The sequence below is a fragment of the Pseudophryne corroboree genome, chromosome 2, assembly GCF_028390025.1.
Source record: "Pseudophryne corroboree isolate aPseCor3 chromosome 2, aPseCor3.hap2, whole genome shotgun sequence".
NCBI lineage: Eukaryota > Metazoa > Chordata > Amphibia > Anura > Myobatrachidae > Pseudophryne > Pseudophryne corroboree.
The window spans coordinates 644,480,783-644,508,021 of record NC_086445.1 but is presented as its reverse complement, the minus strand read 5'-3'; the positions used below and the strand labels follow the sequence as shown (position 1 = coordinate 644,508,021).

Below are 27,239 nucleotides of genomic sequence, written 5' to 3'. Positions count from 1 at the left end.
CCCCGAGGACCGAGTTTGAGAACCCCTGGACTAGAAGCTCGAGGGGCAGACTTGTCTTTCCACTTTCACAAGATAGGCTACATTGCAGAGTTCAGCTGTCCAATAGATCTTTCTCCTATAGGACTGGTAGCCAGCCCTGCTGTCACAGACTTTGGGCTATCTTCAGTCCTTGGAAAGTGTTCATCCAAGACTACAGGTGGACCCTGGGCTGCGCGGTAACCACGTTCACAGGAGGGAATCTGTTCAGTTCCAACCTTGTCCTCTATGCTTTGGCACATACAGATTCAGGATCCTGGTCCTCTCACAAGGGATTCCCCACTCTTTCGCAGGAGGGTGGCTTAAGTACGGCCTGGACTACTGTCCCTGTCCTTCGGTATTCAAGACGGGGGCTTGATTAGCTCCGATGCTAGTCCTCAGCGCTGGGGTGGAGTTTTCCTATGGTCACAGGTATCAGGACAGGACACCTCTGGTTCGCCAGCTCCCCCATCCAGGGCTGGGGGCTTTAGGTTTTTTGTTGAGCAATTGGCTCAGTCTCTCTCCTTGGGGGTCCGCACATGAAAGGGTTTCAACTGCTGGTCGGCCATTTTGATCTTTCAGGATTAGACATTATGCGGTCTCACAGGGCCGAGTTCCAGTCCCCATGCTGGGAACCTGCACACTTTGTAGCAATTGCATCAACGACTTACAGGAGGTCTTCTCTCACGCAATAGCCATCCCTCTGTAGGCATCCGCGGGTCCAAGCAGATAGGGGAAAAGATGTTCAATTGGCTCTGGATCAGCCTCCTTGGTTCTTAGGGACTTGGTCGGCATCCTGGTCAAAATGGTCTCTTTTTTAAGGGATGGCTCGGAAGACCTCCGTTCTACAGTCAGGGGTTTTTCCACAGAGCCTGGGAAATTACTTCGACCTGATGTTTGTTAGGGCACTTGGTGTTGCTCCCTCTTCATTCAGTTTTTCAGGCCTGACGGTTTCTCCCCAGACAGCTTAAGGTTATGTTCCCTGCGCAGTTTTCTGCTTCTTCTGCTGGTTTAGCTTGGAGTTCTTTGGGGCAGCTTCCGGTGGGGCCCCCGTTGCGCAGCTTGCAGGGAAGCTTCGTGACTTTTGCTCTGACGTTTGTCAGGTTTGTAGGCATTGGACTCCTGGCTTCAGGTGTCACCGCCTTCAGGCGTAAGGTCTTTTGTACAGGCATGAGCGTCCCCATTCTTTTTTTTTTCATCAATAATTTTTATTCAGATTTTTTGTTATGCAAAACAGGGGTACAGAAATAAGAAAAGGGGAGGGGGGGAAGGGGGAGCAGTAAATACATAAGAGAGACAATTTGTATACTTATACATACTTTTCAAAATCGATCAGACGTTTGTACACTGGACGTAATGCAGTAGGGCGTACAGAATGGAAAGAAACGATGATTCCACATTAATGCATATTGCAACCGAGATCGCCGGGCGGTCCCAGGCTCAGGGAGAGGAGGTGTCTCCATCTAGGGGAGGGGTGTGGGGGTGGATGTCCGGGGAGGGAGATCGCCGTACCAAGTTGGCACCCTCACCCTCCGTGGTAAAAAGCAGCCAAGGCTTCCAACGCATTAGAGGGGATTTGGTAGAGAGGGAGCAAGACATATACTCAGTCTCCATCAGGAATTGTTTCTGAATTTTGTGTATGACTTTCATTAAGGGGGGGGGTATGGATTGTTTCCAATTCTGAGCCAGTGCCGCCCGGGCTGCAAGGCAAATGTGGCCTAAAACATATTGTAAATTGGCACCCACGGAACACGGATAGACATTTAGTAAAGCGATGAGGGGGGTGGGGGACAGGGTGAGACCCAGTACTTTATTAATTAGCCCAAACACCTCGACCCAGTACGGCTTAATAAAAGGACAGGTCCAAAAGATATGGAAAAGGTGGCCCACCTCACCACATAGACGCCAGCAATACTTCCAGCATGTAGGCCAAATCGTGTGCAGCCTATCGGGTGTGAGGTATAGTCTATGCAATAACTTGACGTGCATCTCGGAATGGTTTAAGCATTTGGACATAGTAAATGATGACATAAAGATATGTTGCCATTGGGATTCGGTAAGGGTACAACCAATGTCTGCCTCCCACCTGTTCTGGGCTCTAGTTTTAAGAACGGGAGCTAATGCAAGTAGTGTCTTGTACCAAAAGGAGATCTCACCAGCCGAAGCGTCCCTAGAGAGACGACCCAAGGCCTGAGACATAGTAGGGTGCATTGGGGAAGGGGTAAGACGTAGACTGGTCCACCAATGTTGTATTTGATAGTATCTGAGCCTCTCAGATTCAGGTAAGGCAAAGCGTTCTTGGATGGTAGAGAAGGAGCTAAGCACGGGCCCGTTGAGCAGGTCTCCCAGTAGGCCGATCCCTCTAGAACGCCAGCCTGACAAATTAAGGTTAGGGATTAGGGCGGTTACTGTACGTAGGGAAATTCGTGGCAATGTATAGAGGGGAGATGATAAGCCGATGGTCAGTTTATCCCAGACCTGTAGAGTGGCTCGGGTTGAGGGGAGGAGGCGTAGGTCCGAGGGTCGCATGGGTTTAGGTAGCCAAAAGAGGTCCTTTAAGGGGAACCTGGGGCAGGTTAGTTCCTCTAGACACGTCCACTCCGAGTGTGTATCACTAGTGATAGCTTTAATCTGAGCCAAGAGGGAAGCTTCTTGGTATAGAGAAAGGTTAGGCATGTCGAGGCCACCAACTCTCCTAGGTAGTGACATCCTGGCGCGGGACAGTTTAGGCGGTCGCAAAGCCCAGACATATTTGGTGAGGATATTGGTAGCCTTGTCTAAGTATTTCTTGGGGAATATAAAGGGAATTGTGCGGAACAGGAACATTAGTTTGGGAAGCAGCGACATTTTAAAGGCGGCCAGGCGACCCAGCCATGATATCTCATAATTGTGCCACGATTTGGTGGACAGTTGTAGCGCAGTCAGTAAAGGGGGGAGGTTAACGTCAAATACAGAAGAGGAGGACGGGGGGATGTGAATACCCAAATACTTTATCGAGGTTGTTTGCCAATTGTAAGGGTATTTGGTACGCAAAGAGGCCATGGAATGGGACAGGTTTATCGGCAGGGCGTCAGTTTTAGTTGTGTTTAATTTATAGTAGGACGCTGCAGAGTACCTATCTAAAATATCGTGTAAATGAGGGAGTGAGGTGCAGGGGTCAGTTACAAATAGCAGAACATCATCTGCAAATAAACATAGTTTATGAGGGACCGTGCCAATGTGGAGTCCTGGAAATTGTGGGTCTGCCCGAATCTTAGCTGCCAGAGGCTCAATCGCCAGGACAAAGATGAGAGGGGAGAGGGGGCAGCCCTGACGCGTGCCATTGTAAATTGGGAAGGGGGAAGAGAGGAAGCCATTGCTAAAGACCCGGGCCGAGGGCGAACTATACAGGGCCAATATGGATGACAGGATGCGGTCGCGGAGGCCAAATTTCAATAATACTTCCCGTATGTAGGTCCAGTTTATGCGGTCGAAAGCCTTCTCCGCATCTAAGGACAGCAGGAGGAGGCCCTGTTCACGGGTTATAGAGTCTACGAGGTTGAATACTCTACGGGTATTATCAGACGCTTGCCGACCAGGGATAAATCCAACCTGGTCGGGGTGGATCAAGGAGGGGAGGAGGGCGTTCAGTCGGTGAGCTATTAATTTAGCATATATCTTAATGTCACCGTTTAACAGCGCAATAGGGCGGTAGTTCTGGCAAGAAGTCAAGTCCTTACCTGTTTTAGGGATCGTGACAATGCGAGCCTCCAGCATCTCCGTTGGGAGCGTGCCCTGAGAAGTAATTTGATTATAAACTGTTACCAGGGATGGAGTCAGGAGGTCCTGGAGTGCCACATAAAAATCATTTATAAAGCCATCTGGGCCTGGCGCTTTACCTTTAGGGAGGGATTTGATCGCCCTTAACGTGTCTGCGGTGGACCAAGGGGCATTCAGCACTTCTAATTGGTCATCGGTAATGGAAGGAAGTTTCAAATCAGCGAGGAAGGTGTTGATAGAGGGAAGAGTGGGCTGCGGAGTAGAAGGGTCAGTCGCGAGATTATAAAGTTGGGAATAGAAGTCAGCAAACTGATTCGATATCTCTAACGGGTTAGATATTTTGATGCCTGTTGGGGACATAATAAGCTTAATTCTATTCCTAGCTTGTTGCGCTCTAAGCTTACGAGCAAGCAGTTTTCCCGGTCTATTCCCTGCAAGGTAAAATTTCTGCCGCATCCTATTTAATGAGGCCTGGGTGCGCACCATGAGCAATGTCTGAAGCTGGGACCTAATATCAGCTAATTCTTTCTGGAGAGATCTCGAAGGTCGAGCCTGATTTTTCTCCTCCAGTTCCTTTAATCTACGCTCCAAATCATTCAAGCGTTGTTGATGTAGTTTCTTAAGGTGGGCTCCTGCCTGTATCGCCGCGCCTCTAGCTACAGCTTTCAGTGCGCACCAGAAGTTCAGAGTGGACGTGTCCGAAGGAGAATTAAATTCCAAGTAGGATGTAATGCTGTCTACTATAATTTTTTTAGATACGGGGTTGGCCAGTAAGTGAGGAGAAAGTCTCCAAGGTCGGGGTGGGGCATGTTGACTATTAAGATCCCATTTGAGAAACAGCGGGGCATGGTCTGACCAGGTTATTGGGAGGATATCAGCAGATCTGGTGAATTGGAGGGTCCATTTATCAGAAAACAGAAAATCAATACGGGAATAGGAGTTGTGAACGGGAGAATAGTATGTGTACTCACGGCCCGTTGGGTTTTGCACTCGCCATATATCGTAGAGGTCAAATTCAGCCAAGAGGTTACGGAAGGCTAAGGATGGGGCGTTAGAGGAGGCTAATGGAGAGGGGGAAGGCCTGTGAGACCTGTCCAATCTAGGGTCAAGAACCAGATTAAAGTCCCCCATGAGAAGGAGCGAGCCTGTACGGTTCCTCTGGATAGCCAAACATAGCTTACGCAAAAAGGCCACTTGGTTTGAGTTAGGGGCATAGGCTGAGGCCAAGGTAACAGGTTTGTCATTTAAAAGGCCACTCAAGATGAGATAACGGCCATTTTTATCGGCAACTTGCGAGTGTAAAGTGAAGGAAACAGAGTTTTTAAACAATATAGCTACACCATTCCTCTTAAAGGGGCCGTTTGCAAAATAACCGATAGGGAACCTGTGGTCTTTAAACGTAGGGGGCGCTAAGGACGAAAAGTGCGTCTCCTGCAGCGCAATAACATCAGCCTTGTGCCTAGCAAAATAGTCCAATGCTAGCCTTCGCTTATTAGGGGAGTTTAACCCCTTAACGTTCATGGACAGAACCTGGATCATCGAGGCGATCCAAAGCACGCCATGAGTAGTGAGATATTACTGTATACAAATATGAAATTATTTTGTCTCATACAATTAGTTAGAGTGTCATGAGAGGGGGGGGGGAGGAAATAACGAGGGAAGAAAGGGTGAGGACAAACCAAAACGACCCAGTACATCGGGTCGGTGTAACTACTGCAAGGAAAACAAAAACATGCAGTAGTACATTAACGAGGGGGAACATGTGGCCTAACGCCACCACCACCAATGAACCTAGATGAAGGGAAAGAGAAGAAGAAAAAAGAGACATGTACAGATACAAATATTCCTACCAACCATGTAAGGACCACAGATAACATATACGCACACACTAATGAACTAAACCATGGGCACGGAGCCGGGACTCCAGCATTACAACTACTAACGTGGTGACTCACGTGTCCGCTTCTAGACGAAAGGCCAAGACCTATCTGTTAGAACAGAACATCATAACGTCCACATACAAGGCCCAAGTTTACAATGACGACTTTAGGCGACGATCCACTCCGATTGGAGGGTTGACTGTTTCTTGGATCCAGGCGGCAGCTCGACAGCAATATCCCACTCCGATAGCAGCTTGACTCCAGCGTCCAGTGAGGCGACCGTGTAGGATTTGTTGTCCTAGAAGATGATGAGCTTCACCGGAAAGCCCCATCTATAATTGATCTCTTGGTCACGAAGCGCCAGGGTAACAGGAAGAAACGAACGTCTTTTAGCCAAAGTCAAAGCCGAGAAATCCGGAAAGAGCTGTAATCCACCAAGCGCGGCAGAATCCGCATCCCTTGCCGCCTTTAGAATGCGTTCTTTCGTCGTGAAAAAGTGCACTCTCATGAGCGTATCTCGTGGAAGCGAGGGGGGAACAGAGCGTGGTTTAGGTAGTCTGTGAATCCTGTCTATAAGCAGCTCCCTGGGGTCAGCCCTGGGCAGGAGCTTCCTAAATAGCGCGGTGGCGTAGTCTTCTAGCTCGGAGTTTTGCACGGAGTCGGGAATGCCTCGGATCTTGATATTATTGCGCCGAGATCTGTCCTCGATATCCGCCATCTTGAGTTTGAATGCCTCCAGGTCATTCTGCTGTTGATCATGGGCCGCTATGAGGTCATTATGGGACGAGACCAATTCCTCGACTTTCCGTTCCAGATGGTCTGTGCGTTCCCCTATAGCATGCAGTTCTGTCTTGACCTCTCGGACGGCCGCTGTGAGATCCTGAGTCAGCTCTGTTTTAAACGCTGTTAGAGCCTGATACAGGGTTTTGACCGTGAGAGGGGCGTCAGAGTCTGGGTCGAACCCCGGAACAGAAGCAGGTCTGCAGGGAGGGTCTGACGCGGAGGTGGCTATTGGGGACTTCCGTGCAGTAGAGGGGGCAGAAGCTGCTTTCTGAGACGGCAAAGATACTCTAGGAGGAAGCACCGCTTTAACCTTTTTCGGCGCCATTCTGAAGCGATGGGTCCCGGAGACTATATGATGGAGGTTAGGTAAGCAGAGGGTTCAAAGGTGGTGGTGTGTGAACGTCCTGGACTACATCAGAAGAACGGCATCAGCAGAGGTCCGGCGACCGGTCATAACCCTCCAGCAGTGCCGAAGGGCAGGTCTCCAGCGAGCAAGGGAGAGGGGGGAGCCAGGTATACAGACAACAGCTGATAGCTCAATGTCATAGGTGTCAGGCTGGCAGTGCCCTCCTGGGCAAACACTCACCCCTCCTGGGATGCCCCCACGGTATTGCGCCTGGTCGGGGAGTATGAAGGGGGGGCACAGAGAGGTAACCAGGCTATCCACAGCCGCTGGGGGAGATAGGTGGTTCCAACAGGCCTCCACACTGGCAGGGCTCCGCAGCGGGTGTATGCAGCTACTTTAGGCCCCGGATCCTGGTGCTGATGTAGGCCTCAACTCCCAGGGGCTTCAAAAGCGCAGCAGACCCCTCTCTCTCCCTGCTGAGGGAGTATTTGTGTTAGAAGGGGTCTCAGGGGAGGCAGGGCTGGCTCGTAGGGGCAGGGGTGTGCAGGTGACCGGCGGGCCGGGTGTAGCAAGATGGCCGCCGCCGGAGTGGGTGCAGTCGGGAGGAGGCCGCAGCCGCGGCTCCGGAGGGCAGGGAGCGGGAGTCTGATCCCCGCCGCCGTCCCCGATGGTCTGGGGCAAGAGAGGGGCTTAGAATGAGCCGGCTTACTTGTGTGGGGGAGCCGCCAGGGGACCCGGCGCGGCCGCGTTCCGGTCCCGGAGCTCGCTCCCGGGTAGGCCCCAAACTCGAGGTCCCGGTCCCGGGACGGAGCGGAGGCCTCAACAATTAAATAGTGCCCGGGGGCACCTCTCCAGCCTCCTCGGGTGCTGGGCGCGGTGGGCACTCGCCAGGGGGTGCAAATCAGCGTGGGAGGTCTGGGGAATATGCACTTTGGGTGCAGGGCCGGCAGGAGCTATTGCAGGCACGTCCACACAGGTTGCAGGTCAGGCCACGCCCCCGAGCGTCCCCATTCTTGAGTGGACAGCTTTGGGACATCCCAGTGTAATGAATCCTGTGCCCCCTAGTGAACGAAAAAGAAAATAGGATTTATGTTCTTACCTTGTTAAATCCTTTTCTTTGGGTCCATAAGGGGCACAGCACGACCTTCCGGACACACTGGTCCTGTGGGAACTTCTTCTTCTATGTGGTGGTGTGTGACCGGTCATCCTATGAGTGTATCTTTAGGGGTGATGTGGTTTTCCTGTCTCTTTTCCAACTCCTGCCCGGGGCTTGCTAACTAAAACTGTCAGGTCTTGGGTTAGGGGTGGGATATAGGGGACAGGGAGGCTGTGGCATGCTGTGAAGAAAAAAAGTAACTCTTTTGTGCCTGCCTCACTCCCTATCCAGTCCCCTATGGACTCAAAGAAAAGGATTTAACAAGATAAGAACACAAATCGTATTTCATAATTCATATCAGTCATAAAGTCCTCATTGTACCGGATTTCTTTTGTATGCTGAACCAGTCCAAGTCCATAAAATCTTAATATTAGACAGAATAATAACCTTTAGCATTGTACAGTGTAACAATACATGTTTTATCTAGTCATGCTTTCCTGTTTCTGTAAAGAAACGGTCATATGTATATTTTAATCTGTCTGCAATTGAATCTGATAAGGAGATGAGGAAGTGCTGATGGCACTATTTGACAACTAGTATTTTTACAATACCAACACTTATTTAGATTACCCGCTACTGAGTAGTGCGATTTATTAATAACTTATCCACTATTCGTATATTTTCAAGTCATGCAAGCTTGTAACATGTCTAGAATGCTTCTATCTTTATGAACTTTGAATCAATTAACAGAGTTAGGGGATAAGAGATGTTGGCAGCTGAAATAGAAACTATACCAAAAAAAAAAGAAATTCAAATACATAAAACTGAAGGTAAGATTTTTTGTTAGGATTCTTTGGTGCATTGCTCTTTTAAGGCTGGCTAAGAGGCATTTAAGGCAAGTTATTTTACTATGAAGCGCTTTTCAAAGCTGTAATGTCATCTGTGGTTTTGGACGCTAGATTTAAAGGGCATGAGTTTTAAATACAAAACCAGGCCATGTTTCGCATGTACTATTATTGCCCCTTTAAATGAAGCAGCTGAAATTGCATTAGACAGTAGAAAAGTCTAAAGGTCCATACACACGGAGCGATATAGCCGAGAGATTTTGACTATATAGTCAAAATCGCTCAGAAAGTTAGTGCATATCTCTCCATGTGTACACAGCCAGCGATAGCGATGCGCGTCCCCGCCAGGTCGCTAATCGCTGCTAAAAATAGACTGTGCAGGCAAGTCAATTTTGGCTAGGTCGCTGGAAAAGAAAAAGCATCCCCTTGCTTAAATGAGTTAGCCAAAATCGCTCATAGCCAAAATCGCTGGAAAAGTTAGTCAAAATCTCTGGTAACGTTACAAAATCTCCTACTGCCAGTTCAAGGGAAAACGCTCAGTCAGAATCTCTCATAGCCAAAATCTCTCCATGTGTATGCACCTTAAGTCAGATACTGCTCAATTTCTATTACCTGCTAGAGGCAATGGACTGCTATAGAGATTACATTACACTCTCAATAAAACCAGACGGAGCCCTTCTTTTCACTTTATTAATCAGCATTTGAGTGATGTCACAGGGTAAAGATGTAATTGTTAACACCTTTGCGCTGAGAGAGAGACCAAAACATGACAATATTGAAAGCAGACGAGAAGCAAATCAGAAACTTAAATGGTAATGGATCGATCTCGTTAAGGTCGATAGTCAATAGGTCGACCAATATTGGTCGACATGGACATGGTCGTTATGGGAAAAGGTAGACATTCAAAAAAGGTCAACAGGACAGGTCGACAAATGAAAAAGTAGACCTGAAATTTTTGAATGATTTTGGTGTAATTTTTTTGTGTAACATGACCAGGAATTCAAATTAGTGCACCGCATCCCCATGCATGGCTTGCTTCACTCACCATGCTGCGGGCAAGGTGCCTTGCTCCACTACTGCCTCTCTCGGCACAGGTTACTATTCCCAATCATAGTCCACTTGGATGGCAAAGTATGAAAAATTTAAATTCATTTTTTTATTTTTAAAAATACATGTTGGGCTTTTCATACTTCGACCTGTCCAGTGTCAACCTTTTTAATGTGTCAACCCTTTTCCCATATCGCCCAATAATGGTCGACCTAAGTACCTACTATCCTGATACCAAACTAAATTCACAGGAAAAGGTAATGGGGGAGGGGGGGGGGGGGGGCTTGAACGGCAAAACCTAACTCTAAACATAAAAGATGTCATGCTGAGACTTGTTGTGCCATGCAAGAAAAAGAAAATACAGATAATCAAAACAATTTTGATAAACTCTACAATGAACATGGTGGGTAATTCAGAGTTGATCGCAGCATCAAATTTGTTAGCAGTTGGGCAAAACCATGGCCCTCATTCCGAGTTGATCGCTCGCTAGCTGCTTTTAGCAGCAGTGCAAACGCTAGGCCGCCGCCCTCTGGGAGTGTATCTTAGCTTAGCAGAAGTGCAAACAAAAGATTAGCAGAACTGCACAGGAAAAATGTCATGCCGGAGTAGCTCCAGACCTACTCCTATCTTGCGATGACTGCAGTCTGTTTAGTTCCTGGTTTGACGTCACAAACACGCCCTGCGTTCGGCCAGCCATTCCCCCGTTTCTCCAGCCACTCCTGCGTTTTTGCCTGGCATGCCTGCGTTTGTTAGCACACTCCCTGAAAATGCCGAGTTGCCGCACAGAAACACCCACTCCCTGTCAATCATACTACGAACACTCGAGCGACTGAAAAGCGTCGCTCGAGCTTGGGTAAAACGACAAAGTTTTGTGTGAAAGTACTTAACGCATGCGCGCTGCGTACCATGCACAGATTTGCCGCTTTTTCACTTGATCGCTGTGCTGCGAAAAACGGCAGCAAGCGAACAACTCGGAATGAGGGCCCATGTGCACTGCATGTATGGCAGATATAACACGTGCAGAGAGAGTTAGATTTGGGTGGGTTATTTTGTTTCTGTGCAGGGTAAATACTGGCTGCTTATTTTTACACTGCAATTTAGATTTCGGTTTGAACAAATCCCACCCAAATCTAACTCTCTGTGCACATTTTATATCTGCCCCCCTGCAGTGCACATGGTTTTGCCCAACTGCTAACAAATTTGCTGCTGCGATCAACTTCCTTCCACATCCCTTCCTCCTTCTTAGCTCACAATAAAATTGGGGCTCCTGCTTCCAAGCAGTCTATTGGGCGCTGGATCTGTCATACGATTCAGCAGGCTCATTCTACGGCTGGATTGCCGTTATCGAAATCAGGGAGGGCCCATTCTACCAGGAAGGTGGGCTCGTCCTGGGCGGCTGCCCGGGGGGGTCTCGGCATTACAATTTTGCCGAGCAACTACTTGCTCGGGTTCAAACACCTTTGCGAAGTTCTACAAGTTTGATACCCTGCTAATGAGGACCTCATGTTTGGTCAATCGGTGCTGCAGAGTCATCCGCACTCTCCCGCCCGTTCTAGAGCTTTGGTATAAACCCCATGGTTCTTGATGTGACCCCAGCATCCTCTAGGACGTATGAGAAAATAGGATTTTAATACCTACCGGTAAATCCTTTTCTCTTAGTCCGTAGAGCAGAGGTTCTCAAACTCGGTCCTCGGGGGCCCACACAGTGCATGTTTTGCAGGTAACCCAGCAGGTGCACAGGTGTATTAATTACTCACTGACACATTTTAAAAGGTCCACAGGTGGAGCTAATTATTTCACTTGTGATTCTGTGAGGAGACCTGCAAAACATGCACTGTGTGGGCCCCGAGGACCGAGTTTGAGAACCTCTGCCGTAGAGGATGCTGGGCGCCCGTCCCAGTGCGTACTGTATCTGCAGTTATTGGCTGTGATTACACACAGGTTGTGTTATGATTTTTGTCAGCATATTGCTGCAAATTCTTCATGCCGTTGGCTTGTGTTCTGTTGAATGCCACGTTCTGCGGCATGCTTGAGGTGTGAGCTGGTAAGATGCTCACTGTGGTTTAACAATAAATCCTTTCCTCGAAATGTCCGTCCCCCTGGGCACAGTTCTTTAAACTGGAGTCTGGAGGAGGGGCATAGAGGGAGGAGCCAGGTCACACCATTTGAAAGTCTTAAAGTGCCCATGTCTCCTGCGGATCCCGTCTATACCCCATGGTTCTTGATGTGACCCCAGCATCCTCTACGGACTAAGAGAAAAGGATTTACCGGTAGGTATTAAAATCCTATTATACCACTGACTCATCACAAAATCTCCTGAACCATAGGCTGCACTTACTTGCCAGTGGCAGTTTTAGAGCAGTCCATTAATCAAATAGGGGAGCCACACTCAGCGATGTTTGACCGTGTTTAGGGGTGGCTCCACTATTTGAATAATGGAGTGCTCTGCAACTGCCACTGCAAGGAAGTCCAGGAACAGAGCATTTTGTCCTCTCCACTCCGTTACTTGGTATCGACGGCATCATGCATTCTTTATAGCCCCAGCTGGGTGGGCTGTCTTAACTGTCCTCTGTGAGGGGTGAATTATCTCAAATTGTATACCGCAAGTATCAGGAGCGCGTATACCCAGAGTTATCCAAAATTGGCGCAAAGTCTGCAAAGTTATTTTTGTGGGCTAAACCTTGTACCCAACTGAATTCCACCAAGGCATGTCTGGACAAAAATGTATTCTTATCCATCACATCATGGTGAAACGTTGGGTCCCTAACATCCATATACTAAAAAAACAGACATTTAAAGTATAACCTAAACTCACCCAAGCATGCTAACGGAGGCTTTCCCACATTAGTAAGTGGGAGAGGTGGGGGTAGAGGAGACAAGTCTTCATTATCCTGAATTGCCCCAATTGTGTGTGAATGACGCCTCTCCTTTGGTTCATCCTGAGAATGTGATGGATACCTTAGAAAAAAACAGTAAAGTAAAAATAAGAATTTACTTACCGATAATTCTATTTCTCGTAGTCCGTAGTGGATGCTGGGGACTCCGTCAGGACCATGGGGATTAGCGGCTCCGCAGGAGACAGGGCACAAAAGTAAAAGCTTTAGGACTAGGTGGTGTGCACTGGCTCCTCCCCCTATGACCCTCCTCCAAGCCTCAGTTAGTATACTGTGCCCGGACGAGCGTACACAATAAGGAAAGATTTTGAATCCCGGGTAAGACTCATACCAGCCACACCAACCACACTGTACAACTTGTGATCTGAACCCAGTTAACAGCATGATAACAGAGGAGCCTCTGAAAAGATGGCTCACAACAATAATAACCCGATTTTTGTAACAATAACTATGTACAAGTATTGCAGACAATCCGCACTTGGGATGGGCGCCCAGCATCCACTACGGACTACGAGAAATAGAATTATCGGTAAGTAAATTCTTATTTTCTCTGACGTCCTAAGTGGATGCTGGGGACTCCGTCAGGACCATGGGGATTATACCAAAGCTCCCAAACGGGCGGGAGAGTGCGGATGACTCTGCAGCACCGAATGAGAGAACTCCAGGTCCTCCTCAGCCAGGGTATCAAATTTGTAGAATTTTGCAAACGTGTTTGCCCCTGACCAAGTAGCAGCTCGGCAAAGTTGTAAAGCCGAGACCCCTCGGGCAGCCGCCCAAGATGAGCCCACCTTCCTTGTGGAATGGGCATTTACAGATTTTGGCTGTGGCAGGCCTGCCACAGAATGTGCAAGCTGAATTGTACTACAAATCCAACGAGCAATCGTCTGCTTAGAAGCAGGAGCACCCAGCTTGTTGGGTGCATACAGGATAAACAGCGAGTCAGTTTTCCTGACTCCAGCCGTCCTGGAAATATATATTTTCAGGGCCCTGACAACGTCTAGCAACTTGGAGTCCTCCAAGTCCCTAGTAGCCGCAGGCACCACAATAGGTTGGTTCAGGTGAAACGCTGACACCACCTTAGGGAGAAACTGGGGACGAGTCCGCAGTTCTGCCCTGTCCGAATGGAAAATCAGATATGGGCTTTTGTTAGACAAAGCCGCCAATTCTGACACTCGCCTGGCCGAGGCCAGGGCCAACAGCATGGTCACTTTCCATGTGAGATATTTCAAATCCACAGATTTGAGCGGTTCAAACCAATGTGATTTGAGGAATCCCAGAACTACGTTGAGATCCCACGGTGCCACTGGAGGCACAAAAGGGGGTTGTATATGCAGTACTCCCTTGACGAATGTCTGGACTTCAGGAACTGAAGCCAATTCTTTCTGGAAGAAAATCGACAGGGCCGAAATTTGAACCTTAATGGACCCCAATTTGAGGCCCATAGACACTCCTGTTTGCAGGAAATGCAGGAATCGACCGAGTTGAAATTCCTCCGTGGGGGCCTTCCTGGCCTCACACCACGCAACATATTTTCGCCAAATGCGGTGATAATGTTGTGCGGTCACCTCCTTCCTGGCTTTGACCAGGGTAGGTATGACCTCTTCCGGAATGCCTTTTTCCCTTAGGATCCGGCGTTCAACCGCCATGCCGTCAAGCGCAGCCGCGGTAAGTCTTGGAACAGACAGGGTCCTTGCTGAAGCAAGTCCCTTCTTAACGGCAGAGGCCATGGGTCCTCTGTGAGCATCTCTTGAAGTTCCGGGTACCAAGTCCTCCTTGGCCAATCCGGAGCCACGAGTATAGTTCTTACTCCTCTCCGTCTTATAATTCTCAGTACCTTGGGTATGAGAGGAAGAGGAGGGAACACATACACTGACTGGTACACCCACGGTGTTACCAGAGCGTCCACAGCTATTGCCTGAGGGTCCCTTGACCTGGCGCAATACCTGTCCAGTTTTTTGTTGAGGCGGGACGCCATCATGTCCACCTTTGGTTTTTCCCAACGGTTCACAATCATGTGGAAGACTTCCGTGTGAAGTCCCCACTCTCCCGGGTGGAGGTCGTGCCTGCTGAGGAAGTCTGCTTCCCAGTTGTCCACTCCCGGAATGAACACTGCTGACAGTGCCATCACATGATTTTCCGCCCAGCGAAGAATCCTTGCAGCTTCTACCATTGCCCTCCTGCTTCTTGTGCCGCCCTGTCTGTTTACGTGGGCGACTGCCGTGATGTTGTCCGACTGGATCAGCACCGGCTGACCTTGAAGCAGAGGTCTTGCTAGGCATAGAGCATTGTAAAATTGCCCTTAGCTCCAGTATATTTATGTGGAGAGAAGTCTCTAGACTTGACCACGTTCCCTGGAAATTTCTTCCCTGTGTGACTGCTCCCCAGCCTCTCAGGCTGGCATCCGTGGTCACCAGGATCCAATCCTGAATGCCGAATCTGCGGCCCTCTAGTAGATGAGCACTCTGCAGCCACCACAGAAGAGACACCCTTGTCCTCGGAGACAGGGTTATCCGCTGATGCATCTGAAGATGCGATCCGGACCATTTGTCCAGCAGATCCCACTGAAAAGTTCTTGCGTGAAATCTGCCGAATGGAATCGCTTCGTAAGAAGCCACCATTTTTCCCAGGACCCTTGTGCAATGATGCACTGACACTTTTCCTGGTTTTAGGAGGTTCCTGACTAGCTCGGATAACTCCCTGGCTTTCTCCTCCGGGAGAAACACCTTTTTCTGGACTGTGTCCAGAATCATCCCTAGGAACAGCAGACGTGTCGTCGGGATCAGCTGCGATTTTGGAATATTTAGAATCCACCCGTGCTGTTGTAGCAGTACCCGAGATAGTGCTACTCCGACCTCCAACTGTTCCCTGGACTTTGCCCTTATCAGGAGATCGTCCAAGTAAGGGATAATTAAGACGCCTTTTCTTCGAAGAAGAATCATCATTTCGGCCATTACCTTGGTAAAGACCCGGGGTGCCGTGGACAATCCAAACGGCAGCGTCTGAAACTGATAATGACAGTTCTGTACTACGAACCTGAGGTACCCTTGGTGAGAAGGGCAAATTGGGACATGAAGGTAAGCATCCTTGATGTCCAGGGACACCATATAGTCACCTTCTTCCAGGTTCGCTATCACTGCTCTGAGTGACTCCATCTTGAATTTGAACCTTTGTATGTAAGTGTTCAAAGATTTCAGATTTAGAATAGGTCTCACCGAGCCGTCTGGCTTCGGTACCACAAATAGTGTGGAATAATACCCCTTTCCCTGTTGTAGGAGGGGTACTTTGATTATCACCTGCTGGGAATACAGCTTGTGAATTGCTTCCAATACTGCCTCCCTGTCGGAGGGAGACGTTGGTAAAGCAGACTTCAGGAACCGGCGAGGGGGAGACGTCTCGAACTCCAATCTGTACCCCTGGGATACTACCTGTAGGATCCAGGGGTCCACTTGCGAGTGAGCCCACTGCGCGCTGAAACTCTTGAGACGACCCCCCACCGCACCTGAGTCCGCTTGTAAGGCCCCAGCGTCATGCTGAGGACTTGGCAGAAGCGGTGGAGGGCTTCTGTTCCTGGGAAGAGGCTGTCTGCTGCAGTCTTTTTCCCTTTCCTCTACCCCGGGGCAGATATGACTGGCCTTTTGCCCGCTTGCCCTTATGGGGACGAAAGGACTGAGGCTGAAAAGACGGTGTCTTTTTCTGCTGAGAGGTGAGTTGGGGTAAAAAGGTGGATTTTCCAGCTGTTGCCGTGGCCACCAGGTCCGAAAGACCGACCCCAAATAACTCCTCCCCTTTATACGGCAATACTTCCATATGCCGTTTGGAATCCGCATCACCTGACCACTGTCGTGTCCATAAACATCTTCTGGCAGAAATGGACATCGCACTTACTCTTGATGCCAGGGTGCAAATATCCCTCTGTGCATCACGCATATATAGAAACGCATCTTTTAAACGCTCTATAGTCAATAAAATACTGTCCCTGTCCAGGGTATCAATATTTTCAGTCAGGGACTCCGACCACGCCACCCCAGCGCTGCACATCCAGGCTGAGGCAATCGCTGGTCGCATTTTAACACCAGTATGTGTGTATATACTTTTTAGGACATTTTCCAGCTTCCTATCAACTGGCTCCTTGAGGCGGCCGTATCAGGAGACGGTAACGCCACTTGTTTTGATAAGCGTGTGAGTGCCTTATCCACCCTAGGGGGTGTTTCCCAACGCGCCCTAACTTCTGGCGGGAAAGGGTATAATGCCAATAATTTCTTAGATATCAGCAATTTTTTATCGGGGGAGACCCACGCATCATCACACACTTCATTTAATTCTTCTGATTCAGGAAAAACTACGGGTAGTTTTTTCACACCCCAAATAATACCCTTTTTTGTGGTACTTGTAGTATCAGAAATATGCAAAGCCTCCTTCATTGCCGTGATCATGTAACGTGTGGCCCTACTGGAAAATACGTTTGTTTCTTCACCGTCGACACTGGAGTCAGTGTCCGTGTCTGTGTCGACCGACTGAGGTAATGGGCGCTTTAGAGCCCCTGACGGTGTTTGAGACGCCTGGACAGGCACTAACTGACTTGCCGGCTGTCTCATGTCGTCAACAGTTTTTTGTAAAGTGCTGACACTATCATGTAATTCCTTAAATAAGACCATCCAGTTAGGTGTCGACTCCCTAGGGGGTGACATCACTAATACAGGCAATTGCTCCGCCTCCACACCATTTTCCTCCTCATACATGTCGACACACGCGTACCGACACACAGCACACACACAGGGAATGCTCTGATAGAGGACAGGACCCCACTAGCCCTTTGGGGAGACAGAGGGAGAGTTTGCCAGCACACACCAGAGCGCTATATATGTATAGGGACTCCCTTATAGCTGCTATATATGTTTTTATATGCCAAATTAGTGCCCCCCCCTCTCTTTTTTACCCTGTTTCTGTAGTGCAGGACTGCAGGGGAGAGTCAGGGAGACGTCCTTCCAGCGGAGCTGTGAGGGAAAATGGCGCTTGTGTGCTGAGGAGATAGGCTCCGCCCCCTTCACGGCGGCCTTTCTCCCGCTTTTTATGAGGTAAAATGGCAGGGGTTAAATACATCCATATAGCCCAGGAGCTATATGTGATGTATTTTTTACCATAAATAGTGTTTTCATTGCGTCTCAGGGCGCCCCCCCCCAGCGCCCTGCACCCTCAGTGACCGGAGTGTGAAGTGTGCTGAGAGCAATGGCGCACAGCTGCAGTGCTGTGCGCTACCTTTCTTGAAGACAAGATGCCTTCTGCCGCCGATTTCTGGACCTCTTCACTCTTCTGGCTCTGTAAGGGGGCCGGCGGCGCGGCTCCGGGACCCATCCATGGCTGGGCCTGTGATCGTCCCTCTGGAGCTAATGTCCAGTAGCCAAGAAGCCCAATCCACTCTGCACGCAGGTGAGTTCGCTTCTTCTCCCCTTAGTCCCTCGATGCAGTGAGCCTGTTGCCAGCAGGACTCACTGAAAATAAAAAAAACCTAAGTCTATACTTTTATTCTAAGCAGCTCAGGAGAGCTACCTAGATTGCACCCTTCTCGGCTGGGCACAAAAACCTAACTGAGGCTTGGAGGAGGGTCATAGGGGGAGGAGCCAGTGCACACCACTTAGTCCTAAAGCTTTTACTTTTGTGCCCTGTCTCCTGCGGAGCCGCTAATCCCCATGGTCCTGACGGAGTCCCCAGCATCCACTTAGGACGTCAGAGAAAGAGGATTAGTTATTTATTTATGGCAATTTATAACAACAGCTCTGATCAATGAGAGCAACATATCATTCAAGTCTGAAATCATCAAAGTACATACCTCAACCCTTTCTTAGGTAATGTATTTCTGTCCTGGATGGAGCTGTAGAAACAAAGTTCAACAGTAAGACTTCCATATGGGTAGATGCAGGGGGCACCATGACAGGGGAAGGAGGGAGGGTGTTATTTGTTCATGGAACAAAAGTGTGGCCACTCAACAAGGGGCATAGCCTCAAAAGAAATGCCGTATCCATAGGACAGGGAAAGGATGATGCCTTGGAGAGGCAGAGGGTGACAGGAGTAGAGGGTGATGGGGAGATAGCGACGCAAGGGAGAGGCAGAGGGTGAGGCAGTGGATGATGCTAGGAAACGGGTGGCAGGGGGACAAAGTGGCTGACACCAGGGGAGGCAATGAGTGATGTTGTGAATGATGCCAGGAAACGGGTGGCATGGGGAGAAAGTGGCTGACACCAGGGGAGGCAATGGGTGATATTGTGGATGATGCCAGGAAATGGGTGGCAGGGGGAGAAAGTGTCTGACACTAGGGGAGGCAGTGGGTGATGTTGAGGATGATGGTGAGAGGCAATGGGGGAGGGGGAGATACAATTAGTGACAGGAAAGGGTGATAGGGAAAGTCAGTAGTTGACAGGGAGAGGCAAGAGGGTGACAGGGAGCCATGTACTACAGAGCACCCTGTGGTGTGTTTCAGGGGAGTGCCCCCCTCCTGAATCCGCCAGTGGACTTTCATAAAAACAACTTTATGATCAGCAAAAAAAACATACTGGTTAACGAAATGTAAATATCTGTGGTTGGGAATTAATTTTAAGTGGCTTTCTTGAAAGTATAAATCTCTGACCTAGGTGTCACAATTTATTAAGAAGTTACCGGAGCAATTAAAAAAAAAAAATTAACTCACCCCTCAGGTGCAGGTGACTTGATTGCGATATCATTCCAGCCCGTGTCTGGAGTGTGATCTTCTCCTCCTCCAGTATATTGGGCAGGTGGTACACTGATTGAGAGTGGAAGGGACTCCATGCTACGATGTAAACCAGATAATTTGGGGTACATCCTAAGGTTGCTCAGACCCTGGGAGAAGCTGGCAGAGTTGATGTTCAGAATGGGAGCTGGACTTGGTGTGAGGCAGCCAACCCCTGATGGAAGATCAAGCTGCTTGTTTGGTGCCACCTCAGTAGCAGTAGGTGTGAAGTCTAGGCTGTTAGAGTTGACTTTATCTAGATTAGACAGGGTTGGAGTCTTCATGAAGGGTTTTGATACAGCTCTGGGTTTAAGAGAAGAGAAAAAAATAAGATTTTAAACCTACCGGTAAATCTTTTTCTCCTAGTCTGTAGAGGATGCTGGGGACTCCTTAAGGACCATGGGGATAGACAGGCTCCGCAGGAGACATGGGCACTAAGAAAGAACTTTAGGTATGGGTGTTCACTGGCTCCTCCCTCTATGCCCCTCCTCCAGACCTCAGTTAGAGAAACTGTGCCCAGAGGAGACGGACAGTACGAGGAAAGGATTTTAGATAATCTAAGGGCAAGATTCATACCAGCCCACACCATCCACACCGTATAACTTGGGATATACGAACCAGTTAACAGTATGAAACAACACAGCATCAGTCCGAGACTGAGAAAAACTGTAACATAACCCTTATGTAAGCAAAAACTATATACAAGTCTTGCAGAAGTAGTCCGCACTTGGGACGGGCGCCCAGCATTCTCTACGGACTAGGAGAAAAAGATTTACCGGTAGGTTTAAAATCTTATTTTCTCTTACGTCCTAGAGGATGCTGGGGACTCCGTAAGGACCATGGGGATTATACTAAAGCTCCCAAACGGGGGGGAGAGTGCGGATGACTCTGCAGCACCGATTGAGCAAACATGAGGTCCTCCTCAGCCAGGGTATCAAACTTGCAGAATTATGCAAAAGTGTTTGAACCCGACCAAGTAGCAGCTCGGCACAGCTGTAATGCCGAGACCCCTCGGGCAGCCGCCCGAGAAGAGCCCACTTTCCTGGTGGAATGGGCCTTTATTGATTTTGGTAACGGCAATCCAGCCGTAGAATGAGCCTGCTGAATCGTGTTACAGACCCAGCGAGCAATAGTCTGCTTGGAAGCAGGAGCACCAACCTTGTCGGCTGCATACAGGATAAACAGTGCTTCTGTTTTCCTGACCCTAGCCGTTCTGGCCACGTAAATTTTCAAAGCCCTGACCACATCAAGGGACTCGGAATCCTACAAGTCTCGCGTAGCCACAGGCACCACAATAGGTTGGTTCATATGAAAAGACAAAACCACCTTTTGCAAGAATTGAGTACGGGTCCGCAATTCCACTCTATCCATAAGGAAAACTAAAAAGGGGCTTTTATGAGACAAAGCCGCCAACTCTGACACTCGCCTAGCAGAAGCCAAGGCTAACAACATGACCACTTTCCAAGTGAGATATTTTAACTACACCGTTTTAAGTGGTTCAAACCAGTGCGACTTAAGGAAACTCAACACCACGTTCAGGTCCCAAGGTGCCACTGGAGGTACAAAAGGAGGCTGAATATGCAGCACTCCCTTGACAACAGTCTGTACTTCTGGGAGAGAAGCTAATTCCTTCTGAAAGAAAATTGATAGGGCCGAAATCTGAACCTTAATGGAGCCTAAGTTTAGGCCCAAATTTACTCCAGTCTGTAGGAAGTGAAGGAAACGGCCCAGATGGAATTCTTCCGTAGGAGCATTCCTGGCCTCACACCAAGAAACATACTTCCGCCATATACGGTGATAATGTTTAGCTGTCACGTCCTTCCTTGCCTTTATCAGAGTAGGAATGACCTCATCCGGAATGCCCTTTTCCGCTAGGATCTGGCGTTCAACCGCCATGCCGTCAAACGCAGCCGCGGTAAGTCTTGGAACAGACAGGGCCCCTGTTGCAACAGGTCTTGTCTTAGAGGAAGAGGCCACGGATCTTCTGTGAGCATTTCCTGTAGATCCGGATACCAGGTCCTTCTTGGCCAATCTGGAACAATGAGAATGGTCTGTACTCCTCTTTTTCTTATTATTCTCAACACCTTGGGTATGAGAGGAAGAGGAGGAAACACATAAACCGTCTGGAACACCCGCGGTGTCACGAGGGCGTCCACTGCCACCGCCTGAGTGTCTCTTGACCTGGCGCAATACCTCTGTAGTTTTTTGTTGAGGCGGGACGCCATCATGTCTATCTGTGGCAGTCCCTACTGAGCTGCAATCTGTGCGAAAACTTCCTGATGAAGTCCCCACTCTCCTGGATGTAGATTGTGCCTGCTGAGGAAGTCTGCTTCCCAGTTGTCCACTCCCGGAATGAACACTGCTGACAGTGCGCTTACAGGATTTTCCGCCCAGCGAAGAATCCTGGTGGCTTCCGCCATTGCCACTCTGCTCCTTGTGCCGCCTTGGCGGTTTACATGAGCCACTGCGGTGATGTTGTCTGACTGAATCAGAACCGGTAGGTCGCGAAGCAAAGTCTCCGCTTGACGAAGAGCGTTGTATATGGCCCTCAGCTTCAGGACGTTGATGTGAAGACAAGTCTTCTGGCTTGACCAAAAACCTTGGAAGTTTCTTCCCTGTGTGACCGCTCCCCAACCTCGGAGGCTCTCGTCCGTTGTTACCAGAATCCAGTCCTGAATGGCGAACCTGCGACCCTCTAGAAGGTGAGCACTCTGTAGCCACCACAGGAGAGACACCCTTGCCCTGGGGGACAGGGTGATCAACTGATGAATCTGTAGATGAGACCCGGACCACTTGTCCAGTAGGTCCCATTGGAAGCATGGAACCTGCCAAAGGGAATGGCCTCGTAAGATGCCACCATCTTTCCCAGGACTCGAGTGCAGTGATGCACTGACACCTGTTTTGGCTTCAATAGGTCACTGACCAGAGTCATGAGTTCCTGGGCCTTTTCCATCGGAAGATAAACCCTTTTCTGGTCCGTATCCAGAATCATGCCTAAGAAGGTCAAACGAGTCGTAGGAACTAACTGTGACTTCGGGATATTGAGAATCCAGCCGTGTTGTTGTAACACCTTCAGTGAAAGTGACACGTCGATCAACAACTGATCTCGCGATCTCGCTTTTATGAGGAGATTGTCCAAGGATGGGATAATTGTGACACCCTGCTTGCGCAGGAGCACCATCATTTCCGCCATTACCTTGGTGAAAATCCTCAAGGCCGTGGAAAGCCCAAACTGCAACGTCTGAAATTGTTAATGACAATCCTGTACCGCAAATCTCAGGTACGCCTGATGAGGTGGATATATGGGAACATGAAGGTATGCATCCTTTATGTCCAGGGATACCATAAAATCCCCCCCTTCTAGGCTGGCGATGACCGCCCTGAGCGATTCCATCTTGAACTTGAACCTTTTTAAGTATAGGTTCAAGGATTTTAAATTAAAAATGGGTCTGACCGAACCGTCCGGTTTCGGGACTACAAATAGGGTTGAGTAATACCCCTTCCCTTGTTGAAGCAGGGGAACTTTGACCACCACCTGTTGAAGACACAATTTGCGAATTGCATTTAAAACTATCTCCCTTTCTGGGGGAGAAGCTGGTATGGCCGATTTGAAAAACCGGCGAGGAGGCACCTCTTCGAATTCCAGCTTGTAACCCTGGGAAACAATTTCTATTGCCCAGGGATCCACCTCTGAGTGAACCCAGATGTGGCTGAAAAGTCGAAGACGTGCCCCCACTGGGGCGGACTCCCTCAGCGGAGCCCCAGCGTCATGCGGTGGATTTTGTAGAGGCCGGGGAGGACTTCTGCTCCTGGGAACTAGCTGTGGTTGGCAGCTTTTTTCCTCTGCCCTTACCTCTGGCAAGAAAGGACGATCCTCGTACTCTCTTGTTTTTATTTGACTGAAAGGACTGCATTCGATAATGTGGCGCTTTCTTCGGCTGTGAAGGAATATAAGGCAAAAAATTTGATTTACCTGCCGTAGCTGTGGAGACCAGGTCCGAGAGACCTTCCCCAAACAATTCCTCACCCTTGTAAGGTAAAACCTCCATATGCCTCTTTGAGTCGGCATCACCTGTCCATTGCCGGGTCCATAGGACTCGTCTAGCAGAAATCGACATAGCGTTGACTCTAGAACCCAGTAGTCCAATGTCTTTGAGCATCCCTCATATATAAGACAGCATCTTTAATATGACCCAGGGTCAATAAAATGGTATCCTTATCCAGGGTATCCAATTCCGCCGATAAGGTATCTGTCCACGCTGCTACAGCGCTACAAACCCAAGCCGACGCTATCGCCGGTCTGAGTAAGGTACCAGAGTGTGTGTAAATGGACTTTAAGGTAGCCTCCTGCTTGCGATCAGCAGGATTCCTGAGGGTAGCCGTATCTTGAGATGGCACTGCTACCTTTTTGGATAAGCGTGTCAACGCTTTGTCCACCCTTGGGGAGGATTCCCACCGTATCCTGTCCTTAGCCAGGAAAAGATACGCCATAAGAATCCTTTTGGGAATCTGCAGTTTCCTGTCTGGAGATTCCCACACCTTTTCAAATAACTCGTTCAGCTCATGAGAAGGGGTAAAGGTTACCTCAGGTTTCTTTTCCTTATACATATGTACCCTCGTGTCAGGGACAGGGGGTTCCTCTGTGATATGCAAAACATCCTTTATTGCAATAATCATATATTGAATACTTTTAGCCAATTTTGGCTGTAACTTTGCATCATCGTAGTCGACACTGGAGTCAGAATCCGTGTCGGTATTAGTGTCTACTATTTGGGATAGTGGGCGCTTTTGAGACCGAGGGTCCCTGCGACATAGGGGCAGGCAGGGCCTGACTCTCTGCATAATTCCTGGACTCAGCTTTGTCCAACCTTTTGTGCAATAAATTCACATTAGCACTTAAAACATTCCACATATGCACCCAGTCAAGTGTCGTTGTTGCCGACGGAGACACCACATTCATTTGCTCCACCTCCTCGCTAGGAAAGCCTTCTACCTCAGACATGCCGACACATGCGTACCGACACACCACACACTCAGGGAATCCTTTTATCTGAAGACAGTTCCCCCACAAGGCCCTTTGGAGAGACAGAGAGTATGCCAGCACACACCCAGCGCTAATGACCCAGGAAAAAACACCGTTTACCCAGATAGCGCTGTTATAATGTATTTGCACCAAATTATGTGCCTCCCCCTTTCTTTAAAACCCTCTTTCACCGCGGTAAGCAGGGGAGAGTCCGAGGAACTTCCTCTCAGCGGTGTGCTGTGGAGAAAATGGCGCTGGTGAGTGCTGAGGAACAAGCTCCGCCCCCTCAGCGGCGGGCTTCGGTTCCGCTGAAAAATTAAAAAAACTGGCGGGGGATCTCTTATATATACAGTGCCCAGCCTGTATATATCCTTATTGCCAGATTTGGAGGTTCTTATTGCTGCCCAGGGCGCCCCCCCTGCGCCCTGCACCCTTACAGTGACTGCCGTGTGTGTGCTGTGTGGGAGCAATGGCGCACAGCGTTACATCTATGAAGATCTGAAATCTTCTGCTGCCTCTGAAGTCTTCTTTCTTCACATACTCACCCTGCTTCTATCTTCCGGCTCTGCGAGGATGACGGCGGCGCGGCTCTGGGACGAACGGCGAGGGTGAGACTTGCGTTCCATTCCCTTTGGAGCTAATGGTGTCCAGTAGCCTAAGAAACAGAGCCTAACATTAAAGTAGGTCTGTTTCTCTCCCCTCAGTCCCTCGATGCAGGGAGCCTGTTGCCAGCAGAGCTCCCTGAAAATAAAAAACCTAACTAAAATACTTTCTTTCCAGGAAACTCAGGAGAGCTCCCTGTAATGCACCCAGTCTCCTCTGGGCACAGTAATCAACTGAGGTCTGGAGGAGGGGCATAGAGGGAGGAGCCAGTGCACACCCATACCTAAAGTTCTTTCTTAGTGCCCATGTCTCCTGCGGAGCCCGTCTATCCCCATGGTCCTTACGGAGTCCCCAGCATCCTCTAGGACGTAAGAGAAAAACAAAAGAAAGATATAGTACAAAACACACCAAATGAAATTAAATCATAGAGAATATCAGTAGAGCTGAAATAGGTAATGACGGATAGCAGAGCTTTCAAGTTTGATCAATGAACTTAAAATATTGATTTATTAGGCACAGCAGAAACATGGCTGCATGAGACAACTGGCAAAAAATTTTAAGGGGCATATTATGCATAGTAAGGATAGGAAGAGATTAGACTTACGATAAATCCTTTTCTTTAAGGACATTGGGAACATGTTGGAAATGGTTGTGCTGGAGGAGTGTGGGCACTTGAAATTCTAACTCTAGCACTATAGATACTTTCGGCCACTCTACATACCACACCTGCCATGAATGCTCAGCATGTTTATCTACGTCCCACAGGATAGGATGGAGAGGAATGAACAAAGAGTAGGAAAAGGACAACATCATATGAAAACCTCAAAACAATCTTAACAAAGAGCAAGGATGCAAAGGCCTGAAAACCAGTGACCCCCAATGGACGCAAAGAAAAGGATTTAACGCAACTACAAAAATCACTCGTCCCTAACCACATACAATGGACAAACAAAGCCTTTGTCTTTTGTAAATCTATGACAGCCCAAGTTGGAATCACAATATTCTGTGAAATGTGAAACCCTTTTTGGCTAAACAGAAGGCTTGATAAGAGCTCTGAAACGCTCCTAGAAATTTAAACAGCCAAAAGGAAACCATCTTTCAGGTGAGAAACTTTAACTCCACCAAATCTAACAACTCAAAGGAGTGAGTATCCTGTAGGGCATTCAACACCTAATGAATATTCCACAGAGCTATAGGAGGCACAAATTGAGGATCTACATGCAGTACGCCCTGTAAAAACATCTGTACTCGGAGTAACAGGTCCAGTTTTCATTGAAAATATAACAAAACATAATGGGGCAGATGTGTTAACCTGGAGAAGGCATAAGGAAGTGATAAACCAGTGATAAATGCAAGGTGATACAGGCACCAGCCAATCACCTTCCTAACTGTTAATTTACATATTGGAGCTGATTGGCTGGTGCGTGTATCACCTTGCATTTATCACTGGTTTATCACTTCCTTATGCCTTCTCCATGTAAATACATCTGTCCCAATAACCTGTAAAACCTAAAGGACAAAGTAGAAAACCCTGCCATTTCAAAATATGAATATTTGGCCTAATTCAGAGTCATAAACGAATGCAATTGCGATTTTCTAGGCTACGGAACTGCATTAAAATAGCCGCCCAACGGAGCGATTGATAACCCACTCGCAACTGTGTACACATTCAGCCTACAAGCAACAATGGGGAATGATTGCATGAGTAGGTCTATGGCTATACAGACTGGTTGTGGCAGTAGTAACGCAGGCGCCGTGTTTCTCTGCACGTACATGATCACAGATAGAAGCCACGAAAATGCCCATGCGGTTTTGCCGACACTCTACATTACCACCCCCAAATGGTCATTTCCTTTCAATCACTCACTGCAAGTGGAATCGCAAAAGCACCCTTACATGTGCAGTGCGATCGCACAGTTGCAAAAACATCAGCATAGTGCACAACTCTGAATTAGGCCCATCTTCTATACTCCGTTAATGCTGACAGATATTCACCATCTTCAAGTTGCACAGAAAAAGGGACACAAATGGTGTTAGCAACCTAGAAATGGAGGCATCCACATGAGAGACGATGCAGTGGCTGTGGCATTTTTGCATGCCAAGTTCCGTCCACACACACAGATATATAGGTGTCACATATCAAATTAATCAGCACAGTTTTTCTTGTATTAACAGTCCCCTCTATATCAAGGTTAGTACTGCATAT

The 27,239-nt window shown here is 48.6% G+C and overlaps 1 protein-coding gene across 6 annotated transcripts in view; it reads right to left on the bottom strand.

The window, feature by feature from the left end:
- The window catches only part of NAV1 (neuron navigator 1), a 468,103-nt gene that overhangs the window by 156,518 nt on the left and 284,346 nt on the right, over positions 1–27,239 (bottom strand). For all 6 annotated transcript variants that reach the window (XM_063954974.1, XM_063954975.1, XM_063954973.1 and 3 more), the window contains 3 exons: positions 19,348–19,710; positions 18,493–18,534; positions 12,587–12,729 (listed from right to left, as the gene is read on the bottom strand). In XM_063954974.1, the coding sequence (XP_063811044.1) occupies positions 12,587–12,729; positions 18,493–18,534; positions 19,348–19,710 (548 nt within the window). The remainder of the gene's footprint in view (positions 1–12,586; positions 12,730–18,492; positions 18,535–19,347; positions 19,711–27,239) is intronic.